At 42.3% G+C, this 26,312-nt stretch overlaps 1 protein-coding gene across 1 annotated transcript in view; it reads right to left on the bottom strand.

The window, feature by feature from the left end:
* NDUFA9 (NADH:ubiquinone oxidoreductase subunit A9) overlaps positions 1–26,312 on the bottom strand; it is a 164,243-nt gene that overhangs the window by 109,070 nt on the left and 28,861 nt on the right. Inside the window, exon 2 of the mRNA XM_069228426.1 lies at positions 23,844–24,014. Coding sequence (XP_069084527.1) covers positions 23,844–24,014 — 171 coding nt within the window. The remainder of the gene's footprint in view (positions 1–23,843; positions 24,015–26,312) is intronic.

Genomic DNA, 26,312 nt, shown 5'->3' with positions numbered 1-26,312 from the left:
TCACAAAATGAAAAGAGCATTGTCAAAGCCTATAGATTTCTCCATTCTAAAGAATAAATTGCATTCACATGTTCATGTCTTTCAAATGCAACAACGAGCATGCCTCAATGCAGGCAGCAGTATATCTTGTGCTGTAACTATAGGCATTACTGGTCTTTTTTATCTGTTTATTTTACTAAATCAGCACCTCTGGGAAGGTGTAAGATGTATGCACTGTAGAAGAGGAGGGAGGTTTAATTATGATAGGTTAGGTGTGGAAGGTAAGTTTGGTATGCTAGGCTAACACTGTTGGGGGTGGCAGGTCAGATATGGTAGGTGCGGTATAGCAGGCAAGTTATGATATGTAATGCATTAAAGTTATGGTAGGTACGTATGTATAGTAGTTGTGGTAGGTGTGGGCTAGTAGACAGCTATCGTAGGTAAGTAGGTATGGTAGGTATTTTAAGTAGGTATGATATGCAGGTTTGGAAAGTAGAGGAGGTATGTTAGGTTGGGTATGGGAGGTAGGTTAAGTGTGATAAATTAGGTAAGATAGGTATGGTACGTTAGTAATGTCAGGTAAAGTAGGTTAAGTATGGTAGTCATGAGATATGATTGGTAGGTATGGTTGATAGATATGCATGGTAGTGATGTTAGAATGATAAGTTTGAGGCATAGTAGGTTAGGTACGATAGATTACGTATGGTTAGGTAAAGGATATTAGGTGTGGTAGGTATTAATGGCAGTAAGGCAGGAATATTAAATACAAGAGAGGGACTGGGAGATTACTGGTCCAGTGTACGGTCTCCCAAATAACCTGTTATATAGAAAAGTACACTGTTCCAAAAGACAACAAACCTATTTACTGTATAGGAAAGCAAGGGAGTCAGAGATATAACTGATATCAGGAGAGCCCTCAAGCACCCACTAGGGTGACAGGTTTCATCATTGGGCTATCTCCTCGTCAGACCGGTGCTGCAATGTCTGGTGGACCACCCACAAACTGGGATGGTAGTAAACCAGAGGCAATTTGCCAGGTAAAGGTCTGGAATGAAAAACTGACTAAAGAGATAGAGAAGGATGTGTGAGTGAAGGAGAGTGAGAATAAAAAAAAAACTGCCTCTGAGCCTAAAACATCACTTTAATGAATCAGAGGCAAGGTTCAGGCCAAGATTAAACTCATTCAGAGTATTAGCGGGAATAATGTCCCGCTGTGCTCTATAAAGAAGGAAGGGTAGTATGCCTAATCCTGTCTATTTGTGGTCAACATGTTTTGCGTCTTTTTTTGGTCAAAAAATGATCCCGTGACGCTTCGTCAGGACCCAGAAAACTACTTCTCCTATTCAAAAGATAATCATGAAGTGCTGGAGTGTCACTTACAAACTGAAGACAAATTGTCAAAGTCAGTTGGTCAATCAGTCGCCCTGCATGAAAGTAAAAGACAAGTACAAATTAGTGCCAACATGCAAATAAGCACTTAGAACAGTGCAATCACAATAAAACAACCCCAAAGTGCCACATATAAAAATAAATAAATAAAAGGGCTTACCATCCCATATTCGAGATAGAGCTCCCTAGGACCGCGCTAGCCTCAACCAAGGAGGTATTACTACGTATGAAAAACACAGTGACAAACAACTGCACGTCAATATGTACAAACTAGCTGGTCATAGAGGAGGCGCCAAAAAATATCAATTTGATATGATCACAACATTCATCAAATAAGACTAGTAATGACAAGAAATCAAACATCAGTCAATAGGAACTGTTAGCCTAAGAAAATCTTAATTCCTATATGGGTTCAATTTCAACATTAAATGCAGGTGCAAGGTCCCTGTACATAGAGGAGGACTTACTCATGAAGTAGCAAGATGGAGAAAGCCAAGCAGGGGAGGTAAAGTAAGAGGCTGAGAATAGCCTATGTATATATAGTTAGGTATAAGCAGTCTGCAAACAAAGTGCGTTCATCCGTCTAAATATTATGAAAGCAAAAACTGCAACCTAATGAACAAAAAGGGGGATGGGGGGTGAACTTAAGAGCCCCCAAACCTCCAAAGGACTTACTTCAACCGTTCCCGTGGTCCAGCAGATCACCTGCCCCGTGCTGCACGCCTGTAGACGCTTGAGCGGCGTCTTCAGGCTCTTTATATGTGATCGTAGAGACGCTTCTACTCGCGTCTCGATCCTGAAGCAACCAGCTGGTTGCTCTGGATCGGGGAAATAAAAGAAAGATCCTTATTCTAGCCCGCGAGCCATCTTTAAAAGGGCATGAATGTCCACGTAAATAACAAGGATAATGTCAAACCCCGTGAGAAAATCGACATCGTAGGGTAAATGTAAATTTTCAAACGAGCGCATCAGTGTTATCAGGTACATGTATACAAAAATATATGAGCAAATATAAACGGGCATTGAAGTCAGGCATGGGCACCTAGTACATTAAAGAGGCGGCCATCTTACCAAAGGTAATTTCTAGTCCAAAGCAAAACAAATTTGAAAAAAATTTGCAGTGTCAGGATCAACTTGGAATGCAAGCTGATGCAATCCACATGTAGTCACTCAACCAAGTGGGTGGCGTATAACTACACTTAAAAATATGGATATTAAGCTCCCATCCAGGTCCCACTATACAAACAAACTCAGAAAACAGTAGTCCCCACGGAGTGAGGATATTAAGGTATTTTAGTCTTGAGTCATAAAACTGAACATGAGTCATCTGAGAACCTAGAAAAGTAAGGAACCAAAGATAGATGGTGAACAAAAAATTTGTATATGTAGTCTTGAAACTGTAGTCACGGTCTAGAGTGTTAAAGAATTCCAAGGAATCTCATCGTTTAGACCTTCACTATAGGTCTTGAGTCTGAACACCCATCTTTGTTCAATTTTAAATAACACAATCCACCACATGTCATCAGGACCATGTTTAGCTTCTAGAAAGTGAGAGCTGAGTTTCGTTGTAATGCGGGAGCATCTGATGTTGCTCCGGTGTTCATTGATACGTTGTTTAACCGGGCGGGTTGTCATCCCAATATATTTAAAATCACAAGGACAAGAAATCAAGAAAATACATTGGCGTGTGTTACAATGGGTATGTTTATTCAAATGCCAGGTACCAAAATGGTCAAGGTCCACTCTATCAATGCGCTTAGTGAGAGGGCAGACATCACAAGAGCCACACGGGTGATGCCCAATGACCGGAGGTAAGTTCCATAGAGTAGTTTGTTTAGCTGAGTCAGGATGTAGGTGAGGGCGAGTGTGGACAACTAAATCTCGTATATTGGGAGATCTTTTAAAAGCAAACAAGGGCCTCGGGATCTGAATGCCGCCACTCTGTAGGATATTCCATTGTTTATTAATGAGTTTCTTAATAGAGTTGGACAACGGGGTGTACGTAGAAACACATGTCAGTCGAAGATATAGACAACTTTATACATTGGGTCAACACCTTGGACCCATTCTTGAGATTTACTGCCCATTCTTCATCTACACAAATCTCCTTTCTGGACCTTGTGATTAAGATAGATAATGGCAAACTTATCACCAGCACCTTCCACAAAAGTACAGATCGTAATAGTTTACTTTTGTATGATAGCCATCACCCTAAGGCCCTGCGTGACAACTTACCTGTTGGCCAATTCCTAAGGCTACGTCGCAACTGCAGCTCTATCCAAGCTTTTGACATCCAGTCCCTTGATCTTAAACAGAAACTCCTTGATCGTCGCTATCCTAAAAAGATCATTAATCCTGCTTACAAAAGAGCTCAGAATAATCACAAAGATGCCCAACTGGCACCTGTACTTAGAGAGCCGAGAAATCGAATGACATGTGTTTCTACGTACACCCCGATGTCCAACTCTATTAAGAAACTCATTAATAAACAATGGAATATCCTACAGAGTGGCGGCATTCAGATCCCGAGGCCCTTGTTTGCTTTTAAAAGATCTCCCAATATACGAGATTTAGTTGCCCACACTCGCCCTCACCTACATTCTGACTCAGCTAAACAAAATACTCTATGGAACTTACCTCCGGTCACTGGGCATCACCCGTGTGGCTCTTGTAATGTCTGCCCTCTCACTAAGCGCATTGATAGAGTGGACCTTGACCATTTTGGTACCTGGCATTTGAATAAACATACCAATTGTAACACACGCCAATGTATTTACTTGATTTCTTGTCCTTGTGATTTTAAATATATTGGGATGACAACCCGCCCGGTTAAACAACGTATCAATGAACACCGGAGCAACATCAGATGCTCCCGCATTACAACGAAACTCAGCTCACACTTTCTAGAAGCTAAACATGGTCCTGATGACATGTGGTGGATTATGTTACAGGTGCCGAGAAACAATAGTAACGATCCCAACTTCTCATTTAAAATTGAACAACGATGGGTGTTCAGACTCAAGACCTATAGTGAAGGTCTAAACGATGAGATTCCTTGGAATTCTTTAACACTCTAGACCGTGACTACAGTTTCAAGACTACATATACAAATTTTTTGTTCACCATCTATCTTTGGTTCCTTACTTTTCTAGGTTCTCAGATGACTATTGTTCAGTTTTATGACTCAAGACTAAAATACCTTAATATCCTCACTCCGTGGGGACTACTGTTTTCTGAGTTTGTTTGTATAGTGGGACCTGGATGGGAGCTTAATATCCATATTTTTAAGTGTAGATATACGCCACCCACTTGGTTGAGTGACTACATGTGGATTGCATCAGCTTGCATTCCAAGTTGATCCTGATACTGCACATTTTTTTCAAATTTGTTTCGCTTTGGACTAGAAATTACCTTTGGTAAGATGGCCGCCTCTTTAATATACTAGGTGCCCATGCCTGACTTCAATGCCCGTTTATATTTGCTCATATATTTTTGTATACATGTACCCGATAACACTGATGCGCTCGTTTTTAAATTTACATTGACCCTACGATGTCGATTTTCTCACGGGGTTTGACATAATCCTTGTTATTTACATGGACATTCATGCCCTTTTAAAGATGGCCGACTGGCTAGAATAAGGATCCTTCTTTTATTTCCCCGATCCGGAGAAACCAGCTGGTTGCTTCCGGATCGAGACACGAGTAGAAGCGCCTCTACGATCATATATAAAGAGCCCGAAGACGCCGCTCGAGTGTCTACAGGTGCGCAGCACAGGGCAGGTGATCTGCTGGACCACGGGAATGGTTGAAGTTAGTCCTTTGGAGGTTTGGGGGCTCTGAAGTTCGCACCCCTACACCCCCTTTTTTTCATTAGGTTGCAGTTTTTGCTTTCATAATATTTAGACGGATGAACGCGCTTTGTTTGCAGACTGCTTATACCTAACTATATATACATAGGCTATTCTCAGCCTCTTACTTTACCTCCCCTGCTTGGCTTTCTCCATCTTGCTACTTCATGAGTAAGTCCTCCTCTATGTACAGGGACCTTGCACCTGCATTTAATGTTGAAATTGAACCCATATAGGAATTAAGATTTTCTTAGGCTAACAGTTCCTATTGACTGATGCTTGATTTCTGGTCATTACTAGTCTTATTTCATGACTGTTGTGACCATATCAAATTTATGTTTTTTGGCGTCTCCCCTATGACCAGCTAGCTTGTACATATTGACGTGCAGTTCTTTGTCACTGTGTTGTTTTCATACGTAGTAATACCTCCTTGGTTGAGGCTAGCGCGGTCCTAGAGAGCTCTAGCTCGAATATGGGATGGTAAGCCCTTTTATTTATTTATTTTTATATGTGGCACTTTGGGGGTAGTTTTATTGTGATTGCACTGTACTATACATTTGCACGTTGGCACTAATTTGCACTTGCCTTTTACTTTCATACAGGGCGACTGATTGACCAACTGAGTTTGACAATTTGTCTTCGGTTTGTAAGTGACACTCCAGCACTTCATGATTATCTTTTGAATAGGAGAAGTAGTTTTCTGGGTCCTGACGAAGCGTCACTGGATAATTTTTTGACCAAAAAAAGACGCGAAACATGTTGACCACAAATAAGAAGACCCTTCCTTCTTTATAGAGTACAGCGGGACATTATTACCGGTAAGACTCTGAGTGATTTTAATCTTTGCCTGAACCTTGCCTCTGATTCATTAAAGTGATGTTTTAGGCTCAGTGCCAATTTTATTTTATTCTCAATATCCTTCACTCACACATCCTTCTCTATCGCTTTAGTCAGTTTTTCATTCCAGACCTTCACCCTGGCAAATTGCCTCCGGTTTAGTACCATCCCAATTTGTGGGTGGTCCGCCAGACATTGCAGCACCGGTCTGACGAGGAGATAGCCCAATGATGAAACCTGTCACCCTAGTGGGTGCTTGAGGGCTCTCCTGATATCAGTTATATCTCTGACTCCCTACGCCCTTGCTTTCCTATAAAGTAAATAGGTTTGTTATCTTTTGGAACAGTGTATTTTTCTATACAACAGTAAGGCAGGAATGACAGGTTGCGTTTGCTAGGCTGGTATTGTAAGTTTTGCATAGTGGGTTATATATGGGTGGTAGGTTAGATATGCTAGGTTAGATATGGTAGGTACTGAAGGGATTTAGCTATGGTAGATAAAGTAGGTTAAGTATGGTGGGTTATGATAAGGTACGTAGGTATGGCTGGTAAATAGCTGTGGTAATAAGTTTGGTATGTACTATGGGTTACGAATGTTAGGTTTGGTAAGACAGGCAAGTTAGATACATTGGTAGGTATGGTTGGTTAGTTAAAGTTAGGTTAAGTAGGGCATTTAGATACTGAAGATAGATGCTATAGGTATGGCTGCAGATAGGTAAGCTAAGTTAGGTAAGCTACACAGTTTGCCTGAATTAAATATATGTGATTTTAAGCATTTTCTATTTTTCTTAAATAAATCATAGCATGGTTATTGAAAAGCACGTACAGTTATAAATCTGAGGTCAGTGTGAACCTATGAGTCATGCTGCTGCTGCAGTTTAATAAAGTGGCCACCTGAGCATCCTCAAAATGAAAGCCTTGATGGACAGCCTATCCAAGTAATTGCAAACATAAAAAAAAAATAAAAAAATAAATAATCACAGGAAAGTCAATAGCATAATAGAATTGAAGCAAAGCCCATTTTTCTCTGTATTTCTTTTTAATCTATTGCTAACAAGAGCTATGGCAATAGATCTATAGATATCTGTAACAAAACCTTAAAAGAGAAATTGTCTGTACGATTTTAATATCCAGCGTTTTCATTTGACAATAAATACAAAAATAGAACTTGAGAAACGATTCCCAATTTCCTCACACGTTTGTGAGGGAAAACTCTGGAATTTGAAGTGAACAGCTGTCCAACGATCTATACGTGCCCATTCTTCTCCCATTAAAGAGATAACTCACTTGTGCGGCTGAGACTATCACATGAAAAAGGGGAACAGAAAAGACCTTAAAAAAAAAAAAAAGGTAACAAAAAACAAAAAAGAAAGCAACCATGTCCAGAGAGAAAGCTATGGTGTCAAAGATTTGTTTTCGCCATTGTAGGAGGTTGCGATATTTGATCCTGGAAACCTACCAATCTTACTGGATACTGGTAAGTCCACATGGTATTGCTTATGTGAATGCTGCCATATTTTCATTGGCAGATTGTCCAGCAAACATCAAAGTTTGGGTGAAAATTCCTCCCATTCATGTGAGGAAAACAATGGTATTTGTAGGGAACAACTAAAGTTATGTTACGTCAATTAGTAGAGTGCCCTAATCACCCATGATAGTATCCTACTGCACAAGCGGGTGTGTAGGCATGTGGTTATTCGAAGAGTCAAGTTTTCAGACTCTTGCGAAAATCAAAAAGTGAGGAGGCTCTGATGTGTGTGGTGTGGGAAATTATACCATGCTTTGGGTGCGATGTCTGAAAACGAGCAACATCCTGCTCTATTTTCGTGAAAGCGGGAGGGGGGGTGGGTGTTGAAAGTGAGGCGAAGAGTAGGCCCTGGTGGTCCGGTCATAGTGTATGCAGCTGTTCAGGTCTGCTGGTTCAATGCTGTGCAAAGCTTTATTTGTGTGGGTGAGGAGTTTGAATTGGCTGCCTTTGCGAATGGGTAGCCAGTGGAGCTATCTGAGGTGGGATGAGATGTATGTCAGGCCTCAAAAATAATGCCAGACTTGCAGCTCAAGTGACTTGAATAATCTACTCGACCTAACTGTAATACACTTGACCCATAAACTCTTCTCAAATTGTGTGGTCCTAGGCAGATATTTTATTTCAGTCGTGTTTTTCTTCATTATAACATACAAGAGCACCTTCAAATATGAGAGTTCTGATGTCCGCTGTCCAAAAACTCTTTTGTTTGATTTAATAGACTAAACTTTTGCTCTGTGTGGAATAGAAATATAGCCCACACATGACCCCTGACTTGTCATCAGAAAGGAGGCAAGAATGTTTCTCAGTTCGTTTTTAAACTCTTACTTTAAATAAAGATATTACTAAAGCATGATGTGATAGCGGACTGTCATGTACAGAGGCATTTTCCATTGATATGCTCTCAAACTTTCCCAATGACATGCAGTTTTACTGATAAAACTACGTAGCGGACAAACAATGTGTGGATATCATGCTTCAGCAAATATTCAGAATTTGCACATCACCAAGTATTCTGATTTAGTTTGATCCTATTAAAATCTTTGCTTTCATCTAACTTCAGACTTAGAAAAAAAAGTGCTTAGACAAAAGTGCTTTCCCAATTACGTAAATATATTTTGAAATATCTGAACAGATCATTTATAAGCTATTTTAATGCTGTGTGCCCTGCATCACTAGCAATCAGTTCACGGTAAAAAATCCTCCAACTTTGCAGTCCAAGTCAGAAAAGTAAACACCAACCTTCCCAATAAAATAAGCAGCAATTTATAAGAAGACATAAGTTGACATTTGACCCCTGTCTGAATGAACAGCAAATATGGCAAAGTAAGGAAGATTTAAAGGCATTTTTATTGCTTGTTCAATTTCTTACTGTACATAACATCTGTTCTTTGCCTCAGCTGGTGCTCTCTTGCCAAACCGGGCTAGTAGGTACTAAAAATAGCTCACCCTGATAAAATCTCACTCGCCATAGCTCTGTGGACTGTGGGTGCAGCCTGGGAGGTAGAGCATTAGTCTTGCGACGGCATTCTGCATGGTCTGGAGTATGTGTAGGAGCTGCTTGGAAATTCTCGTGCAGACTATGTTGCCATAGTAGAGTCAGCTTGTGATGTGTGCTTGTGTGATGGTTCGTCTAATGTGGTGTGGCAGCCATTTGACGTCTTTCATAGCATACATAGGATGAGGAAGCAGGCAGGACTCACTGTGTTGACTTGTGCAGTCATGTCGAGTTTGTAGCCTGGGATGATCCTCAGATTTCTGGCATGGTCAGTGGGTGTTGGTCATAGTTCTGTCAGCCACCACATGGCATCCTATGAAGAGTTCTAGTTTCTGAAGACCAGTACTTCGGTTTTGCCAGAACAGAAGCGTTATTACACTTCTTCCAATAAAATAGTGTCCTACATGTGGGAAGGTCCAAATACGTGACCAGGAGAAGTGATGGAAAACTTATGTTAAGAACCCACCTTTGACATGCAGGATGACTGCAATATTTGAGCCTGTGATTGCCTGGTAAACAGGGACATCTGCCAACCCAAGACATGTTTGAAAACTAGAGAGACAGGAAGGCTGCAACGTTTCTTCTCATCAATGGAATGGAAAAATCTGGAATTAAAGGGCACTGTAAATGTCTGCAGATAACAACAAGCATTTGCAATGCAATAGGGTCTCGCATTTCTCTGAGTTACAGCTATTAGCAGTTGTAAACTCCCAACCGGATTTTTCTTGCCACATTGAATGGAAAAAAACAGTGCGATTGCGCTGCTACAGTTAACTCGTAGTGAAACCTATCTGCAAAAGTGCAATTATCTACGTAACCGGCAAAAGTGCAATTAACTATATAACGGGGTCGATGTTATGCAAAGCGCTCAACTTCTGCCAAGCAAGATAGCGCTGCGAACAAAAGATAAAAAGCAGTCCACAAACCTGATGGGAAACAGCGACCATTGCATGTTTTCAGTACTTGGTCGCTGCGCTGGAGGAGGGCTAACCACCGGAAAAGGCATGACGTATGCGTGCCTTCCACTAATGAAAGCAAGCAGATTTTAACAGGCAAGCCCACGAACCAATGAAAGACACTGACGTGACATGGACGGGTCTCCGAGCCCTTTTCTAACTCCTAAAGTGTCTTGCAAGCGAAGCACAAGTGCATGCATCGCCGGCTCAACCCTAAAAAGACACCGCACATATGCGGAGGGCCCTATTGCAACAGACAGAAACAGGCCAATATTGTGACCCTTTTAAATTTAAATCTTGTGGAATGGGCATCTAGCCCCTCCTGATATCTACCTGCCCACCCTATCTTCCAAGCCCTCAACCTCATTCAGCTGCCTTAGCCTCCACTTAAGCCTATAGAAGGCAATATACTTCCCCATAACATTTGTCATTCAGAGAAAATTCATATTGAATTCGGGCAGTTCGTGATAATTAGGTTTTCTTGTAGTCAGACGGCTTTTGCAGCTAGCTCCTATTTCACAGGTTATTAACTGGCTTTAAAAGTCAATCCAACATGTTTTGAAAAGTGCATTTCGAAAATAGGAAAGCACTTGAAGCCCCTACGAAGAGGGTCCAGCAGTAACTCTTACTACACTTGTTTAGCAGAAGATAATTGGTGTCAGAAAGGTTATACAGTTACGTCAGAGTCCACGTGCAGGGCTAGAAACACCCCTTCCTTTGCAGGGCTAGACTCCACCCCAACGTCCTCACAGATCAGCCTTTTATCGCTCAGGGTGAAGGTTAGATATGTGAATATTGTCCACATTTCTCCCACATCTAAGAACTAGAACTCGATTTATGTCAGGGGTGTTTTACTGATGTGGCAAGGCCTGTGCTTGTCTGACTTATATTAACATTTAACCCAAATTCTGTACAGAAAGCCAAGTTTTTTACTGATAAAAATTTCACATTTCCAGTCAATTATATTTTTTGGACCAGCACTCAGCACATTTCACTGTAGGCTTCTTTAGGAGGGTATATCCAAATATCTAAAAAAAATACATATCAACAACTTTTTCATTCTAGCCATCTCCAGATGTGTATCAAAATGCATATCTTCATAGCTTTACATTCTACCTAATTATACAAGACCCTAAAGACATAAACACATATCATTTTCCTTGTTAAATCTTTGATTACATTCTCATTTGGTCAGCAGTCTGGTTATATCTTTAAAGAAGTAACGATTTCTTTCCAATCTGCTGCGGGAATGCCATATACTGTGTAATATGTCCATATAAAGTCATCTTGAACTAATTAATTAACATCAATAACTCATAATCTGCACAAATCTTAACTAATACAGCACTAAAGCTGATGATACACGTAGTTATACATTTACAATGTCCAAATAAATTCTTATCAAGCAAATTTCTTCCTATTTTATGGTGCTGTGCTCAATCAAGGTAACAACACAATGTTGTGTATAATATTTGACACCTTTGTGATCGTATATATATATATATATATATATATACACACACACACACATATACATACACACATATACATATATACACACACACATATATACACATTACCTAGTGACGGCCCCCACTAGGTAATTACAGTAAGGACCTAGTAGTTTTTTTTGGTTTTTTTTAAGTGTTTTTTGTTTTGCTGATAAGTTTGGTGCCTTTTGATGAACCTTCACAAAATTTTCAAAACTTATACTTTGCCAGTCCAGCTTCTGTCTTGAAAGTTTAGGGGAGAGCTGTCAAGCTGGGCTGAGAAAAGGGGAGGAGGGGGCAAAACGTGTTTCTCCCACTTTTTCACAGAACATTTAGATACGCCTACAGCCTGAAAAAAAAAAAAAAAATCCCAAGGGGCCCAGCCTAAATATTATATAATGTTTTTCGGGAGAGGGTTGCCGCAAAGTCCCCCCTCCCTAGGCCGATCTCGGCCCCAAAGACCCCATACCCTGAGGCCCAGCCTAAATATGTTTTTATTTTTGGGGAAGGGGGCCGGCTCCCCACCTCGGCCTCGGAGGGGACCCCAGCTGGCTCCCCTGCTAAAGCAGCTCCCTCTCTTTGAGAGCAATGTTTCCTCTGTTTCCCAGCCTGCATCTCTGCAGACAGGGAAACAGAGGAAATCTCAGCTCGAAAGAAGTGAGAGCTGTTTGACAGCTCTCACTTCATCCAAGTGGCGTGTTTGCTCTGACTTTGAGGGAGCTGTCAGTTCCCAGCAAGTCAGAGCAACAGATATGTCCCAGGGGTGGGCACCCTGGGACATAGCAGGAGCCGGCCCTAGGGGGTGGCATTCCCCAGGGCCATTGTGGGTTTCCGAAGGGGGGGCCACATGGCCCCCCTCCAACATGCAAATAGCCCAAGGGAGGTTGTGGTCCCTAGGGTCCAAATTGCCTCACATCATTCTTTTTTTAAAGTCCCTGGCGGTGGTGGTCCCTTGATATGGTGATGTGGCATGGTGGCCCCCGCATTCTCATTCAGTAATGCCATGGGGAGATGGTGTGCAGTACGCCCCTGCGTTAGATTTACATTGGTGCCCTGGGGAGGTGGCAGTCTGTGGGGCTGCAGGGTTGAGGGTTCCCCACCATGCATTACTTTTGATTAGTGCCCCGGGGAAGTGGCGGTCCCTGAGGTTGCAGGGGGGCCAAATGGCCCCCTGCGTTACATTAACATTGGCACCCTGAATCAGTGGCCCACCCCGGGCTATGGGGGTGCCCCTGTGCCACCCCGCCCCCTGCATAGGAGATGCAAATGCCCCCTGGACCATCCGGGGGCTTGTAAATAAACAAGCGAGGGAGCTTGCACTTGTTTTTTCACCCACAAAAGCGACATTGATGCAAATTCACCAGAAAACGTTAAAAAAAAATGTGTTTTTCAGCTCTGGCGGCTGATGGATCCTGGTGACTCTACCCTGGCCCCTTGCCTTTTTTAAAAAAATTGTTTTTTTTTTGTTTTTTTAAAAACTTTTTTGTGGGTCTCGGCAGAGTCCCAAGATGGCTGCCAACGCTTCCTGGTTTGAAGCGCTGGCAGCCAATCAGAGCTGTGCATTTCCCAGCACAACCTTGTTAGTATTCAGAGATATACAAATTTGTTTCCCCTTTAATATCTCCAAAACTACTGGATGGATTTACACTAAATAATCGAAAGCATAATTTGCGTACGGCAAACTAGATTTTTTCTAAATTGTCAAACGGTGCTAAAGATATAGGCAAGTCAAAAAACGATTTTTCCAAGGAGACATGGTCCTAACCATACCTACCTGCTGGCGACTGCAAGCAGTTAATCCACATACACACACACAAAAAACTATATGCAGCACCGTGAAAGCAGCTGTGATTAACATAAAAGATACACTCCAGTCCATAAGCAATACAAGAAAAGTGCTTGGAGGGGAGAAAAAAAGAATGTACATAAATCATTGCAGAGTTCCTCTCTGTACTATGACAGGGCATGCTGGAGTGGAAGGTACCAAATGTCCCTATTAGATTCAGGACTGCCATAGGTGAGGAGATGCCAAAAAGATCTGTAATCCTTAGTTTTTCATGTTAGTGACCAATTCTGGTCAATAGGTCTCCATTGATCTCCTTTTGCTTACACTCAAATTTGATTTATATTCCTTCCTCGTTTCTTCTATCTTCACGCGGGTGCCCCTTTTGATTGTTAGTAGGAGTTTGGTTTTTGCCTTTCTATAGTTATTGTCATACCAAAACATTCCTCTTGGTTTAGAAGTCAAGGGATACATACTTTTCGCAAAGTAGCCTCCAAGTGCTATAACAATAATAAGATGGCTAGTAATTATTGGAATTTTTCTGACCAGACACCTTGAGTAAGGTTTAAGGACAACAGCCAGTGTACTATATTTTTTAGCAAGAACATCTGGCCTAGCCTTTATAGAAGGCTAGTTCACACTTCTCCTATTGCGACTAAGGAGAATAGCCTTAAATGACACTTTGATGACAGATCAACACCAAGCCAATTATTCACAAACAGTGTCAATGCATTGTGACCACAAACATTTCTATCCACCACTTCCCTATCCCACAGACTGGAAAAAGGTGGAGATCGAGCAAAATATAGTCTACTTTACTTCTACTTTTACCCCTCGTGAATGTATACATTGACTTCTTGTCTGAATCTGATCTATCAGTTTCTCAAAGGAGTGGCAGTGAGTGAAAGACTGCCCCAAGCTTCATTCTTGTCTTTCATAAGAGATTTTGGTAAAGTCATAGGTGCATAGGTCTCATTAAAGTCTCTAGCCATAAGTAGGGGATAATTTCCAATACTTTGTACCACATAATTACCCAATAATTGTAGAACAGGAGATTTTGCATTCCATCAGTAACTCCAATTATACACCTGTATTAACTTGAAATAAGGACCAAAAGTGAAGGAAACAAGGAGTCTCATAAGGTCAGTAGGCCTTATATCCAACAACTGGAGGTTAAACATGCTTTTTTCCAATTGAGTGGGATAGGCTCAGAGAAGGTGTTTTTAGTCAAGTGTACAATTGCAAAGGAAAGGGAGGCAAGGGCTGGGTGCTCAGAGCACAATGAGGAGGGAGCATAGTTTGTTCATAGCACCTTAGGAAGGCATAAGTTACAAGGGATGATGGGACTATACTGCTGACGATGTGCACCTAAGGACGGCTTGGGCTACAGATGGTTACAATATGCCGGAATGCAGAGGTTATGGATGTGCGTTAAAAGCATGGAAGGACTTGGTATGCTAAGGGCATGGGTTTTCCACACATAGAATGGGAGTAAATGAGCTTCTCAGAGAAATACACAACACAACTCATTCTGCCATCAAAATTGTGGCTGGGGTATCTTTCTGTGCAGGTTGTTTTCTCCCGTCCCTCCCCCCCTCCTCCAATCACCCCATTCTTTTCGCAGCCCTCTTCAAGACAGCACTCATCCAGCCTACCCTCATACACAACCTGGAGTTTCAAATGGGATTCACTGGCAATGTTCATCACTGTATCTCCTCCTACCTTTCCACCCAACACCAGTTTGTTCACATAGGCACCTCCAGATTCCAAAGATGCTCTATATGGAGCCACTTGGGGCTCTAAATACAGATAACAACATCAAGATTCATAAATATGCTGAAGATACACAAACTCTACTTGAAAGTCTCCTCTGCTTCAGATATTCAATGCCTCAAACACTATTTAAGCAGCAACTACATGAAACTCAAACTAACCAAGACAGAATTTCACAGACAGTTATTCACCAAGAACAAACAGTACAAACTACGTTTAATGACATGCACCTTGATGGCTTTGAACCCCAACCTTCACAAAAAAATCACTTGGATTCTCTTTGGACACCTACCTCACCCTCTTTGCCAAAAAACAAAGATGGCATGATACCAGCTTTCCCTTCTAAACAAAGTCAAACTGTTTTTTCCAGAAATCGACTTCAAACTGATGTTCAAGCCCTCGACTCTCAAAACGGATAGTGGTAATGTCCGGCTGTATGGCCTTCCGGAATCCACATTGCCACCCTTTGCGGTAATCCTACATGTGGCAGAACATCTCATCAAGGGCCTGAAGAAATATAATCACATCAGTCCCATCCTTATAGAATTCCATTGGCTCCCTTGACGGCCCATCTTCAAAACCAGCTGCATAATTTACAAAGTCACTTTGATCAGTATCATCGCTCATCTTGCAGACAAGCTCACCATCTTTGGTGGTTGTCAGCACACCCACAGCCAGGATACTATCAGACTGCAGTCTAAAACGTTAAAAGAGAAAAAACAACATCCCTGTATACATCAACACAAAACCAACACCACTCCAATTTACTAAAGAGTTGAAGACTATCCTCTTTAAAGAACACTACATCTCAATACATTAACTGTCCATCACCCAGCTAACTCTCTTATCACTTGTTGACTTTATGCTACTACTTGACCTCTCTTCAGCGCTTCACTGCCTTTTGGCTAACTCTGCACATTCCATATACAGATACAAATACAAACATACCACTACCTTATATTCTTCCCATTACTAAATCACCACACACAGCAGCCTCCATGCATTGTCAGCTCTCCCCTTCAGTTATGATGCATGCTTCTCGTTCTATTCCTTAGTGGTTGTCTCTCTCAAAGTCATCATAGTGCAGTACAACCAACAGGTCGCCACTAATTCTATGAAAAGCTAACCTATTAATTAACCATTCCCTCTGTGCTGACACTGACAAACAGGATGAAACTGACCAAGGAAAGATAATATTCTTGCCTACGGGCATTCTTGTGAGATTCACAAACAAGGCCTGGAACTTAGAATTGTCAGATTGGAGATGGACTGCTAAAGAAAGAGTGCAAGTGGAGAGTTGATTAATAGAGTCTACGTCTTTCCTTGCTTTGTGCAACCAAAATTACTTGTATCCTGGAAATAACAATTTAAAATGATATAAAAAGACTCCAAGATATTATTCTTCAGAAGGAAATCTTTTTCTGTGTTTCATGTAGCACGATAAATGATCATTCAAATTTGGAACAAATCACTTAAAAAAAAGAATATTTTTTGACTTTGCTGCAGTCATAATTCTTTGAATTAAGCTGCAGGTCTTTTGCTATTCACATGGGACACATCACATCTTATTGGTGTTCTGTGCTCTTGTTAACCAGAATCAAACACCGACAATGGGTGTCTTTCCTACTTTAAATCTGCAGTCAATACAGATGCCTCACTAAACATACTGACAACATTGAGATAAAAAAAGGACTATTTACTGCCAGTCTTAGCCTTTAGCACCTGTCAAGTGCCATCTCAAAGCAGGAGGGACATGTCTCTCTGACTACTCTCCCACATGCTTCGCCCTAGTCACTACTGAAGTGGACATGAGTGTCAGTCTGAATCCATCAGTGGCTTGAACGTGGTGACGGACCTCTGCACCCAAGCAGTAGCTGTTTCTCTAAAGGCATTGGGAACCTCTAGCTAAACTTCCTTTGACCCCATGCGTCATCATGCTTATATTGGTGACCATCTTGGATCCTGTAAACACCCTCATTAACCAATAAAGGAAGCTCTTTTTTTTTTACAAAAGCTTCCCTTTGCGCTCTAGAGACTGCTTCGATCAGTAATGGGGTGGTAACCTCAGGTGAAAAGATTATCTCTGTTTCAAACTGAAGCTATTAACGCTTCCTAACTCTATTCCACCCTAGGCAGACATGTGCAAAACAAAAAATACGGCTAAACGCCCTTTGCTGCCAAGCCTTCCCCCCCCCCCCCACCCCCCCCCCCCCCCCCCCCCCCCCGGTGGCAAGGCCTTTTTGGCTGTTTGAGGCAGTTTGCGGTTAGGCCCTCAGTAACATTTTGTCCACATAATCTACCCCAAGCCAAATTTGTGACCTTTTTTTCCAAAATCTAAGGATTCTAGAGGTACCAAGACCTTTGTGGGTTCCCTGAATGAGTCCAAGAATTAGCCACAGATACAGCGAAAAGTTCATTTTTTTCAAACAAATGAGAAAAAGGGGCTGCAGAAGAAGACTTGTGGGTTTTTCCCTGAAAATGGCATCAACAAAGGGTTTGTGGAGCTAAAATCACCATCTTCCCAGCTTTCAGGAACAGGCAGACTTGAATCAGAAAACCACACTTTTCAACACAATTGTGACATTTTACTGGGACGGGACATACCCCATTTTTACTATTATTTGTGCTTTCAGCCTCCTTCCGGTTAGTGACAGAAATGGGTGTGAAACCAATGCTGGATCCCGGAGAGCTAAACATTTCTGAGACATAGACAAAATTCTGAATTCAGCAAGGGGTAATTTGTGTAGATCTTACAAGGGTTTCCTACAGAAAATACCATTTGAAATAAAAATAATATTGAAATTGAGGTGAAAAAACTGCCATTTTTCCTCCACATTTTACTCTAACTTTTTCCTGCAATGTCAGATTTTTTAAAGCAATGTACCATTACGTCTGCTGGACTCTTCTGGTTGTGGGGATATATAGGGCTTGTAGGTTCATCAAGAACCCTAGGTACCCAGAGCCAATCAATGAGTTGCGCTTTGCAATGGGTTTTCATTCTATACCTGGTATACAGCAATTCATTTGCTGAAATATAAAGAGTGAAAAGTAGGTATCAAGAAAACCTTTGTATTTCCAAAATGGGCACAAGATAAGGTGTCGAGAAGCAGTGGTTATTTGCACATCTCTGAATTCCGGGGTGTCCATAGTAGCATGGGAATGACAGGGCATTTCTCAAATTGACGTCTTTTTTACACGCTGTCTTATATTTGGAAGGAAAAAAATGTAGAGAAAGACAAGGGGCAATAACACTTGTTGTGCTATTCTGTGTTCCCCCAAGTCTCACGATAAAAATGGTACCTCACTTGTGTGGGTATGCTCGCGACAGGAAACACAACATGGACACACCACATTTTTACATTGAAATCTGACATGTTTTTTGCAAAGTGCCTAGCTGTAGATTTTGGCCTCTAGCTCAGCCGGCACCTGGGAAACCTACCAAACATGCGCATTTTTTAAAACTAGACACCTAGGGGAGTCCAAGCTAGGGTGACTTCTGGGGCTGTAACTAGGTTCTGTTACCCCGAATCCTTCGCAAACCTCAAAATTTGGCCCAAAAACCACTTTCCTCACATTTCGGTGTTAGAAAGTTCTGGAATCTGAGAGGAGCCACAAATTTCCTTCCACCCAGCGTTCCCCAAGACTCCCCATAAAATGGTACCTCACTTGTGTGGGTAGCCTAGTGCCCGGGACAGGAAATGCCCCAAAACACAACATGGACACATCACATTTTCCCAAAGAAAACAGACCTGTTTTTTGCAAAGTGCCTACTGTGGATTTTGTCCTCTAGCTCAGCCGGCACCCAGGAAAACCTAGCAAACCTGTGCATTTTTTAAAACTAGACACCTAGGGGAATCCAAGATGGGGTGACTTGTGCGGCTCTCACCAGGTTCTGTTACCCAGAATTCTTTGCAAACCTCAAACTTTGGCCAAAAAAACTACTTTCTTCACATTTCGGTGTCAAAGTTCTGGAATCTGAGAGGAGCCACAAATTTCTTTCCACCCAGCGTTCCCCTAAGTCTCCCGATAAAAATGGTACCTCCCTTGTGTAGATAGGCCTAGTCCCCGCAAAAGGAAATGCCCCAAAACACTATGTGGACACATCACAATTATCAAATACAAAACTACCTGTTTTTTGCACTTGGGGGTGTGGAGGGGGGCGGGGGGGGGGGGGGAACACCTGCGTTGTTGGTCCTTGGGCTCAGCAGCCATCTATGAAAACCTACCAAACCCAGACATTTCTGAAAACTTGACACCCGAGGGAGTCCAGGGCGGTGTGACTTGCATGGATCCCCCAATGTTTTTTTACCCAGAATCTACAGCAAACCTCACATTTAGCTAAAAAAAACATTTTTCCCACATTTCTGTGTGGGATCACCGCACAAGGACAAATTTCCTACCACCCAATGTTCCCCTCAGTCTCCCAGTAAAAATGATACCTCACTTGTGTAGGTGGGCCAAGTGCCTGTGACAGGGAAGAGCCAAACACATTTCGAAATTGAGGGGGAACCAAAGCAGGTCCAAAAGGACAGTTTGAAAAAAAAAACATTTTTAGGCTGACAAGTGTAGCAGAAGTTTTATCGGTATAGATGAGACAATGCTGGGTGGAAGGAATTTTGTCAATTCCTGCAGATTCCAGAAGGTTCTATCACAAAAATGTGGGAAAAATGTGTGATTTCAAGCAAAGTTGGAGGTTTGCAGGGCAGTGAGGGTAAGAAAATGGTGCGTGTTACATGTGAAGCACACCACCCTGGAATCACCCAGATGTTTAGTTTTCAGAGGTGTCTAGGTCTTGTGGATTTTTCTACATGGCAGCGTCCCAAAGTCCAAAAAGTGCAGCCCTCGCCATTCCAAGTGGGACGATTTTGAGAGTTAGCCAAGCTCTCATGGCCCAAATGTAAAACCAAAACCCAGAATAATCAAATGACCTCTTGCTTGCCGTGGGATACGATGTTTTAGTGTGCGGGAGGAGAGCTGAAAGACTGTTACCCCCTTCGGTTGGGGTGGGGGCATAACCAGGCCCATACTGGTTGGGAGCCACCACCCCACAATTTTTTTTATTTTTTTATTCCCTGGCATCTAGTAGACTTTCTGCCCCCCTCCCGGGTTAATTGTCCCATCTGCCTATTAGTGGGCAGAACAACTTTGCCCCTTTTATTTGGGGTGGGGGTATGGCCAGGCCCCCACTCTCTTATTTCGGGAAAAAAATCTTCCCTGGTCTCTGCCTTCCAAAAATGGGCCTGTCTGCCCCCAAGGGGGACAGATATGGCCAGTAGTAATGTTCCCCCATGGGGACCCCCCCCCCCAAACAAAACACACACATACACACACCAATCCCTGGTGCCTAAGTGGTTTCTGCACCCCCCCCTCCCAACCCCCCCCCCCCGGAGGGCAGATCGACCTAATAGAAATAGGCCGATCTGCCCCCAAGGGGAGCAGAAATGGCCTAAAATAAATTTGCTCCCCCGGGGGAGCGACCCTTGCCTAAGGGGTCACTTCCCTTGCGTGAAATTGGTGCAAAAAAAAAAAATCCCTGGTGCCTAGTGGTTTCTGCCCTTATTAGGGGCAGATCGGCCTAATAAAAATAGGCCGATCTGCCTCCCAGGGGGGCAGAAATGGCCTAAAATAAATTTGCCTCCCAGGGGAACGACCCTTGCCTAAGTGGTTGCTCCCCTTGCGTGAAATTGATGCAAAAAATTAAAATCCTTGCCGTCTAGAGGTTTCTGCCCCTCCTTGGGGGCAGATTGGCCTAATAAAAATAGGCCCCTTAGGGGCACGACCCTTGCCTAAGGGGTCGCTCCCCATATATAAAAAACAAAAGTAAACAAAAAAATATATATATCCCCGGTGTCTATGGGTTTCTGCCCCCCCAGGGGCAGATCCGCCTAATTATAATAGGCTGATCTGCCCCAAGGGCGTCAGAAAAGGCCTAAAAATATTTCCCCCCCCTGGGGGTGGCCCTTGCCCAAGGGGCCACTCCCCTCATGCCAATAACAAAACAAACAAATTCCCTGGTGTCTAGGGGGTTTCTGCCCCCCTCCATCCCCCCTCCCCTTCCCGGGGGCAGATCGGCTTAATCATATTAGGGGGGCAGAAATGGCCTAAAAATAATTTGGCCCCCCGGGGAGCAGCCCTTGACCAAGGGCCCACTCCCCTCATGTCAAAACCAAAAAGAACCAAACTCCCTGGTGTCTAGTGGGCATTGCGATCGGGCAGCAGAAATGCTGAGAAAGACATCAAAGGAAAGGAAAGGCCTTTCCTTTCCTTTGATGCATTTCTCAGCCCCTCCACGTGATCGGAGGAAAAATGCAAAAGCATTTCTCCTCCCAGCCCGGAGGGGCAGGCCTCTGATTAGATCCGCATGCAATCCGTCATCAGACGCCACGGGGGCAGGAAGGGCGGGGTGGAAGGGGAGGAGACTCCCCTTCCATCCCTGCAGTGGGGGCACTGAGGCGAGGCTCATGAGGGGAGCTCTAGCACTCCCCCCAACCCCCATGAGCCGGTCCAAGGATGTAAGCGTTACGTCCGTGCCGCCTTAGCGACACAGCCAAGGACGTAACCGTTACGTCCTTAGCTGCGAAGGGTTTAAAAACAAAGAAAACATTAAAGAAAAACAATTTACTGCCACTGCAGCACATGGACACCTCACTATGAACGGAAGCTCTACCTAGAAAGGAAAAAACAATAGTTTGAGAATCTAATGCTCAGCTTCAATAACAAGGCTCATCAACAAAGGGGCTGATCCAATGCCCCTTTTTCAATGTTGTCTATATAAGAGGTAAGCTCTAGCAGACAGACCACGCTGCCTATCTAGATCAAAAAATGAGCCATATCATCAATTTAGACAAAACGTCTACAGCATCCTATATAAGCCATGTACTTCCTAGCTCTGATCTTTTCCACCTTCCCGATATAAAAATGCCAAAAATTAAGTAACTGAAACAACGCATAGACTAGGGACAGAACTTCGCAAAAGCCCAAATTTGCAGCAGAACAAAGGGAATAGTTTGTATTTTTACATTCAAATAATTAACAGATTAAACACAATCACTTCAGATAGACGAATGCTGCTAATTCTAAACAGAAAAAATAAATGTAAGTAGAACTGCACACAGCTCAAAACTTCAGTATTAGGTAGTTTCTAGTTAATTAGTGAAGCATGCAAGAGCTGTTTACTACGAAAAAACGGTTAAGAACCGCTCCATTACAACCTGGATGGGCACCAGAACGTTAGTCAGAGCTCCATAATAAATCCTTTTAAAAGAATTCGAGCGATACGGAGGAATACGCAGACAGTGTAGTCATCAAGACTGTGATAGGTGTTACCTAGCATCTTCACTGTAAAACTTTTTATTCCTCAACCACAACAGGCACCTAACTTGCACCAACCCAATAGTCCATGATGCACTTTCACTTGCAGTAACTGACCGTATGAACATTTTTTCTGTAACATTATTTCTGACAGGGGCATTTACGTTGAGGTGAAAATTGAGATAAAAATCAAACATGCTGAAGAGAATTCAATAATCAGTGGTATAAACTGTCCACTCTTTGTACTTCCAAGACACCATGTGCCAGGAAAGCATTTAGCATTTGTGTCCAGTTTGTACACAAGACGTAATAGAGGTAGGTATTCATCTTGCACTGTTCCCCGGGGTGCTCGTCACTGGTTGCAAACAAAAATAAATTAGACTGGGATTTAACTGTTTTAAGAGACTGAGAGAACAGAAAATTAAGCAACAATGCTTAATCTTTTTGTCTAATCAATTTCATTTTGTTAGAAAAATAACCAAAATTAAGTTCCACATTTGTTGTTATTGCAAGAGGGCTTTAGATTATACTTCTTCTCCCCGAACAATTATGATAAAATTAGGCTTGTCTTAAAGTGACCAAATGCTGCACATTCTGCTTTTGGAACTTGATAACTCTGAATCAGTGCTTACAATTTTTTTGCCTAGAATTTCCTCATTAACATCACATCCCTTGAAGTGGAGGTAGCACAGTAAACCACGGAGTACTAAATTTACAGAGACGTATAGGGGCCATTTTTCAGCAAGAGACAAAATGAGAGCATTACCAGATGCTAACTTTGATTTTTAAGATATTATAATTAGGTTCAAAGGATAGCCCCAAGTATGAATCGGGTCAATGAATTCTATGTAAAATAAATTTTGAAAACTCTAGCCATTACATATTTAGGATTATTCCAATGCATATATTAACTTATAATGCTGGTTGCCCTAAAAGTATATGAATTTGCCAGTTGCTTCACAAGCAGAGAAACCTACTTATATTTTACAAAGCAGTCAATGAACTTTAGGCGTATGTGTACTAGGGAGAAGACCATTAATGTTTCCAAGGAAGAACACGATGCAGCAATAGACTTGCAAGACTAGAATTTCTCACATATTACGGTGAACTCACCACCAGTTCTAACACTTATTAAAACAAAATATTCAGAATATCGGACACTGAAGGAGAAATGCAATAGAGCCAAATGTCAGCTTAACAGTATTAAAACAAGAGGTGTTGGAGCAGAGGGAAAACAGCGTAAGTGTGTCATCCATGCACAAGCTAAAAAGGTGTCATTAAAATGGAGTCCATGCAACCAAAAAATAAAACCAGGCAGGACACACAAAATCAGACTTTGCTTGCAAAGCACTGCATGTTTTTAAAGAGGAGAGAGAGAAGAGGCATGGTCTACTTGGGAATAAAAACCGAGAAATCAATTATATATTTTATTGTATAAAGGAGGAAATCTTACCAAGCCTGTTGACAACATATCGGCCCAAAAATCCTGTTGCTCCAAAGACTGTTGCAACTGTGCCACTGACTGAGGACCGACCACCTTTTCCTTTAGGCACAACGGCATGGTGAATCTTTCGCTGCTGCAATGCTATGGGAACGTATCTCACTGCAAGTGCACTTCCTGTCCCTAAATAAAGCAAAATCAATACTTTATGAATATGATCACAGAAGACAACTTAAAAGAATCCACATATTAATTGAGTACATTAAAAGGGCAAACCCTCAAACATCCCCCAGCCTCAATGTTTTAGAATTGACCAACAAGACACCCTCTACCTGTACACTTCATATTCCCTACGGTGTGTACTAAAGAGCTTTTATTGAAAGAAATGTTGTTTTCACAGAAAAAGAAACTATACCCCCTATGCATATATATGGAATGAGAAACCAAAATCAGTGAACCAAGCTAACTAGCTCCTTTCAGCATATTGGGTATTTTATCCACGTCGGGGACTCTGAAGGTACCCAGGGTTTTGTTAGAATCCATTTTGAATTGATTCGTTTCTTTTACACGTGTAAGTTTGAGCTTTTTTTGTCTCTGAACGCACTGTCTATCACATATGTTATCTTATGTATATTTGTTTAAGTAAAATAAGCCTGGTTCCACACCATAGGCTTGCAGCTGGTTTCTTTCCCTAACTGGGGCACTGTACTCATTATAATTATGTGTTCAAAATAACTAACTGACCTCGGCTGTTGTATTTTGGGGAGGGAAAGGCTGATATCTATACCTTTGAACCACGCAAACCTTTGAAGGGTCTCAAGAATGTGGGGAGTCAGGCAGCTGCAGAGGGGAGGCAAGGACAAAGCTGGGAATGGAACCGGTGTGTGGAAAACTGATTAACTCCTTAAAATATCTTTATGACGTATATCATTATTTACACACTTTATGTATCCTTTGATGTATGAGTATAAATATCACTGTTAAACGCTTCATGCTAGCACACTTTACTTCGGGCCTGGGATGCCAGTGGTAAACCTGTCCTCTTTGCTGCAGCAAAAATAAACAGACCTTTGGTCATTGATTTTTCACTCCGGCTCTCCGTGTCAAAAACTCCTTTGTAAATGCATTTGTAAGTATCTGCAAATATGTGCATTTGACAATTTGGCGCCCGAACAGGGACCTTCCAGTGGATATCTTCAGTAGCTCTGTCAATAGACGTGCTGCCAGTGGGGGGACGCCGTTCCGGAGGTGTAGATTCCAGGGGCCCCTGCACAAAGACTTAGTTTCAAAAGCAGCTGCATCTTATCCACCGGGCAGGCCTCTCCCCGCTTTCTCATGATGTCCCAGCGAAGTCCCTGAAACATCGGTTTTATCTTGACTGATTAGTCTGACACGGGCGGCCGGAGAGAAATCCAGGAAAAAGCAGATAGTCAGGTAAGACTGTTCCTCGCTGGCTATTTGTCTGCTTTAACTTGCATTTGAGAGAATAATTGTTTTTGGATAACTTATCGCTTTTTGGGAATGATTAGTTCTTGGTAAATTTGCATTTGTACAAGGTACCATTTGACAATTTGTATTACACATGTTTTTCTTGTTTGAGTAATTTGCCCAGGCCTGGAGCAATTTGTAAGTTGGTAAACATTTGAAAAAGGTTTTCTTTGGTGCACATTTGAAAAAGGGTTTCTTTGGTGCATGTTGCATTTTGAAGTTTGGTGCGTGTTGTATTTTGAAAAGTTAGATATGGGAAATAAGAAATGTTGGCAAGGGTTATGTCTTTGTTTTCGCCGAAATCATGTGCCACGTTTAGATAAAAAGCAACCGATCCCAAAAGAGGGAACACCAGGGTGGGACATGTTAAAGGATTATGGCTTAGAGAATAATTTGTATAATAGTATATGGCGCAGGTATACTAGACATTGTCCTGACCTCCAGTGGCCGGAGGATGGGTCTTTTGTTTTAAAGAAACTAACCTACCTACAGGAATGTTTATTTCATAAAAAGGCTAGACAACATATGTTTGAAGTATACAGAAAATGGGAAATGGAGGCTACTAAAAGAAAAAATAAGTCAGATAAACTGTTAGAGAGGGAAAACAGGAGAACCATCATGCAGAAGGCCGCCCTGTATCACCATTCCCAAACCCAGAAAAGGCTTGAATCTGAAGATAGAGTCCATAGGGCCCAGGTGGAGGGAAGTTATGTATCAAAGCCAACAGAAACCAAACATGCATTAGAGGAAGATGAGGTAATGCTACAGCTATTAGATAATAGCCCTACTGCACCTCCACCTTACACACCCCCTGCAGTAGCCCAACCTATCATGGGGGCACAGCAACAGCAGCAAGGGCAAGGGCACAATTTGGGAAATCCAGGTGCACCACTACAGCAGCATGTGCCACAACCACCACAGCCTCTAGCCCAAGCTACCCCAATAGCCCAAGTCCTAATCCCTCCGCCACCTGCCCCACCACTACCAGCCAGC

Source organism: Pleurodeles waltl, chromosome 4_1, assembly GCF_031143425.1.
Source record: "Pleurodeles waltl isolate 20211129_DDA chromosome 4_1, aPleWal1.hap1.20221129, whole genome shotgun sequence".
NCBI classification, from domain to species: Eukaryota; Metazoa; Chordata; class Amphibia; order Caudata; family Salamandridae; genus Pleurodeles; species Pleurodeles waltl.
This window is presented reverse-complemented; position numbering and strand designations above follow the sequence as displayed.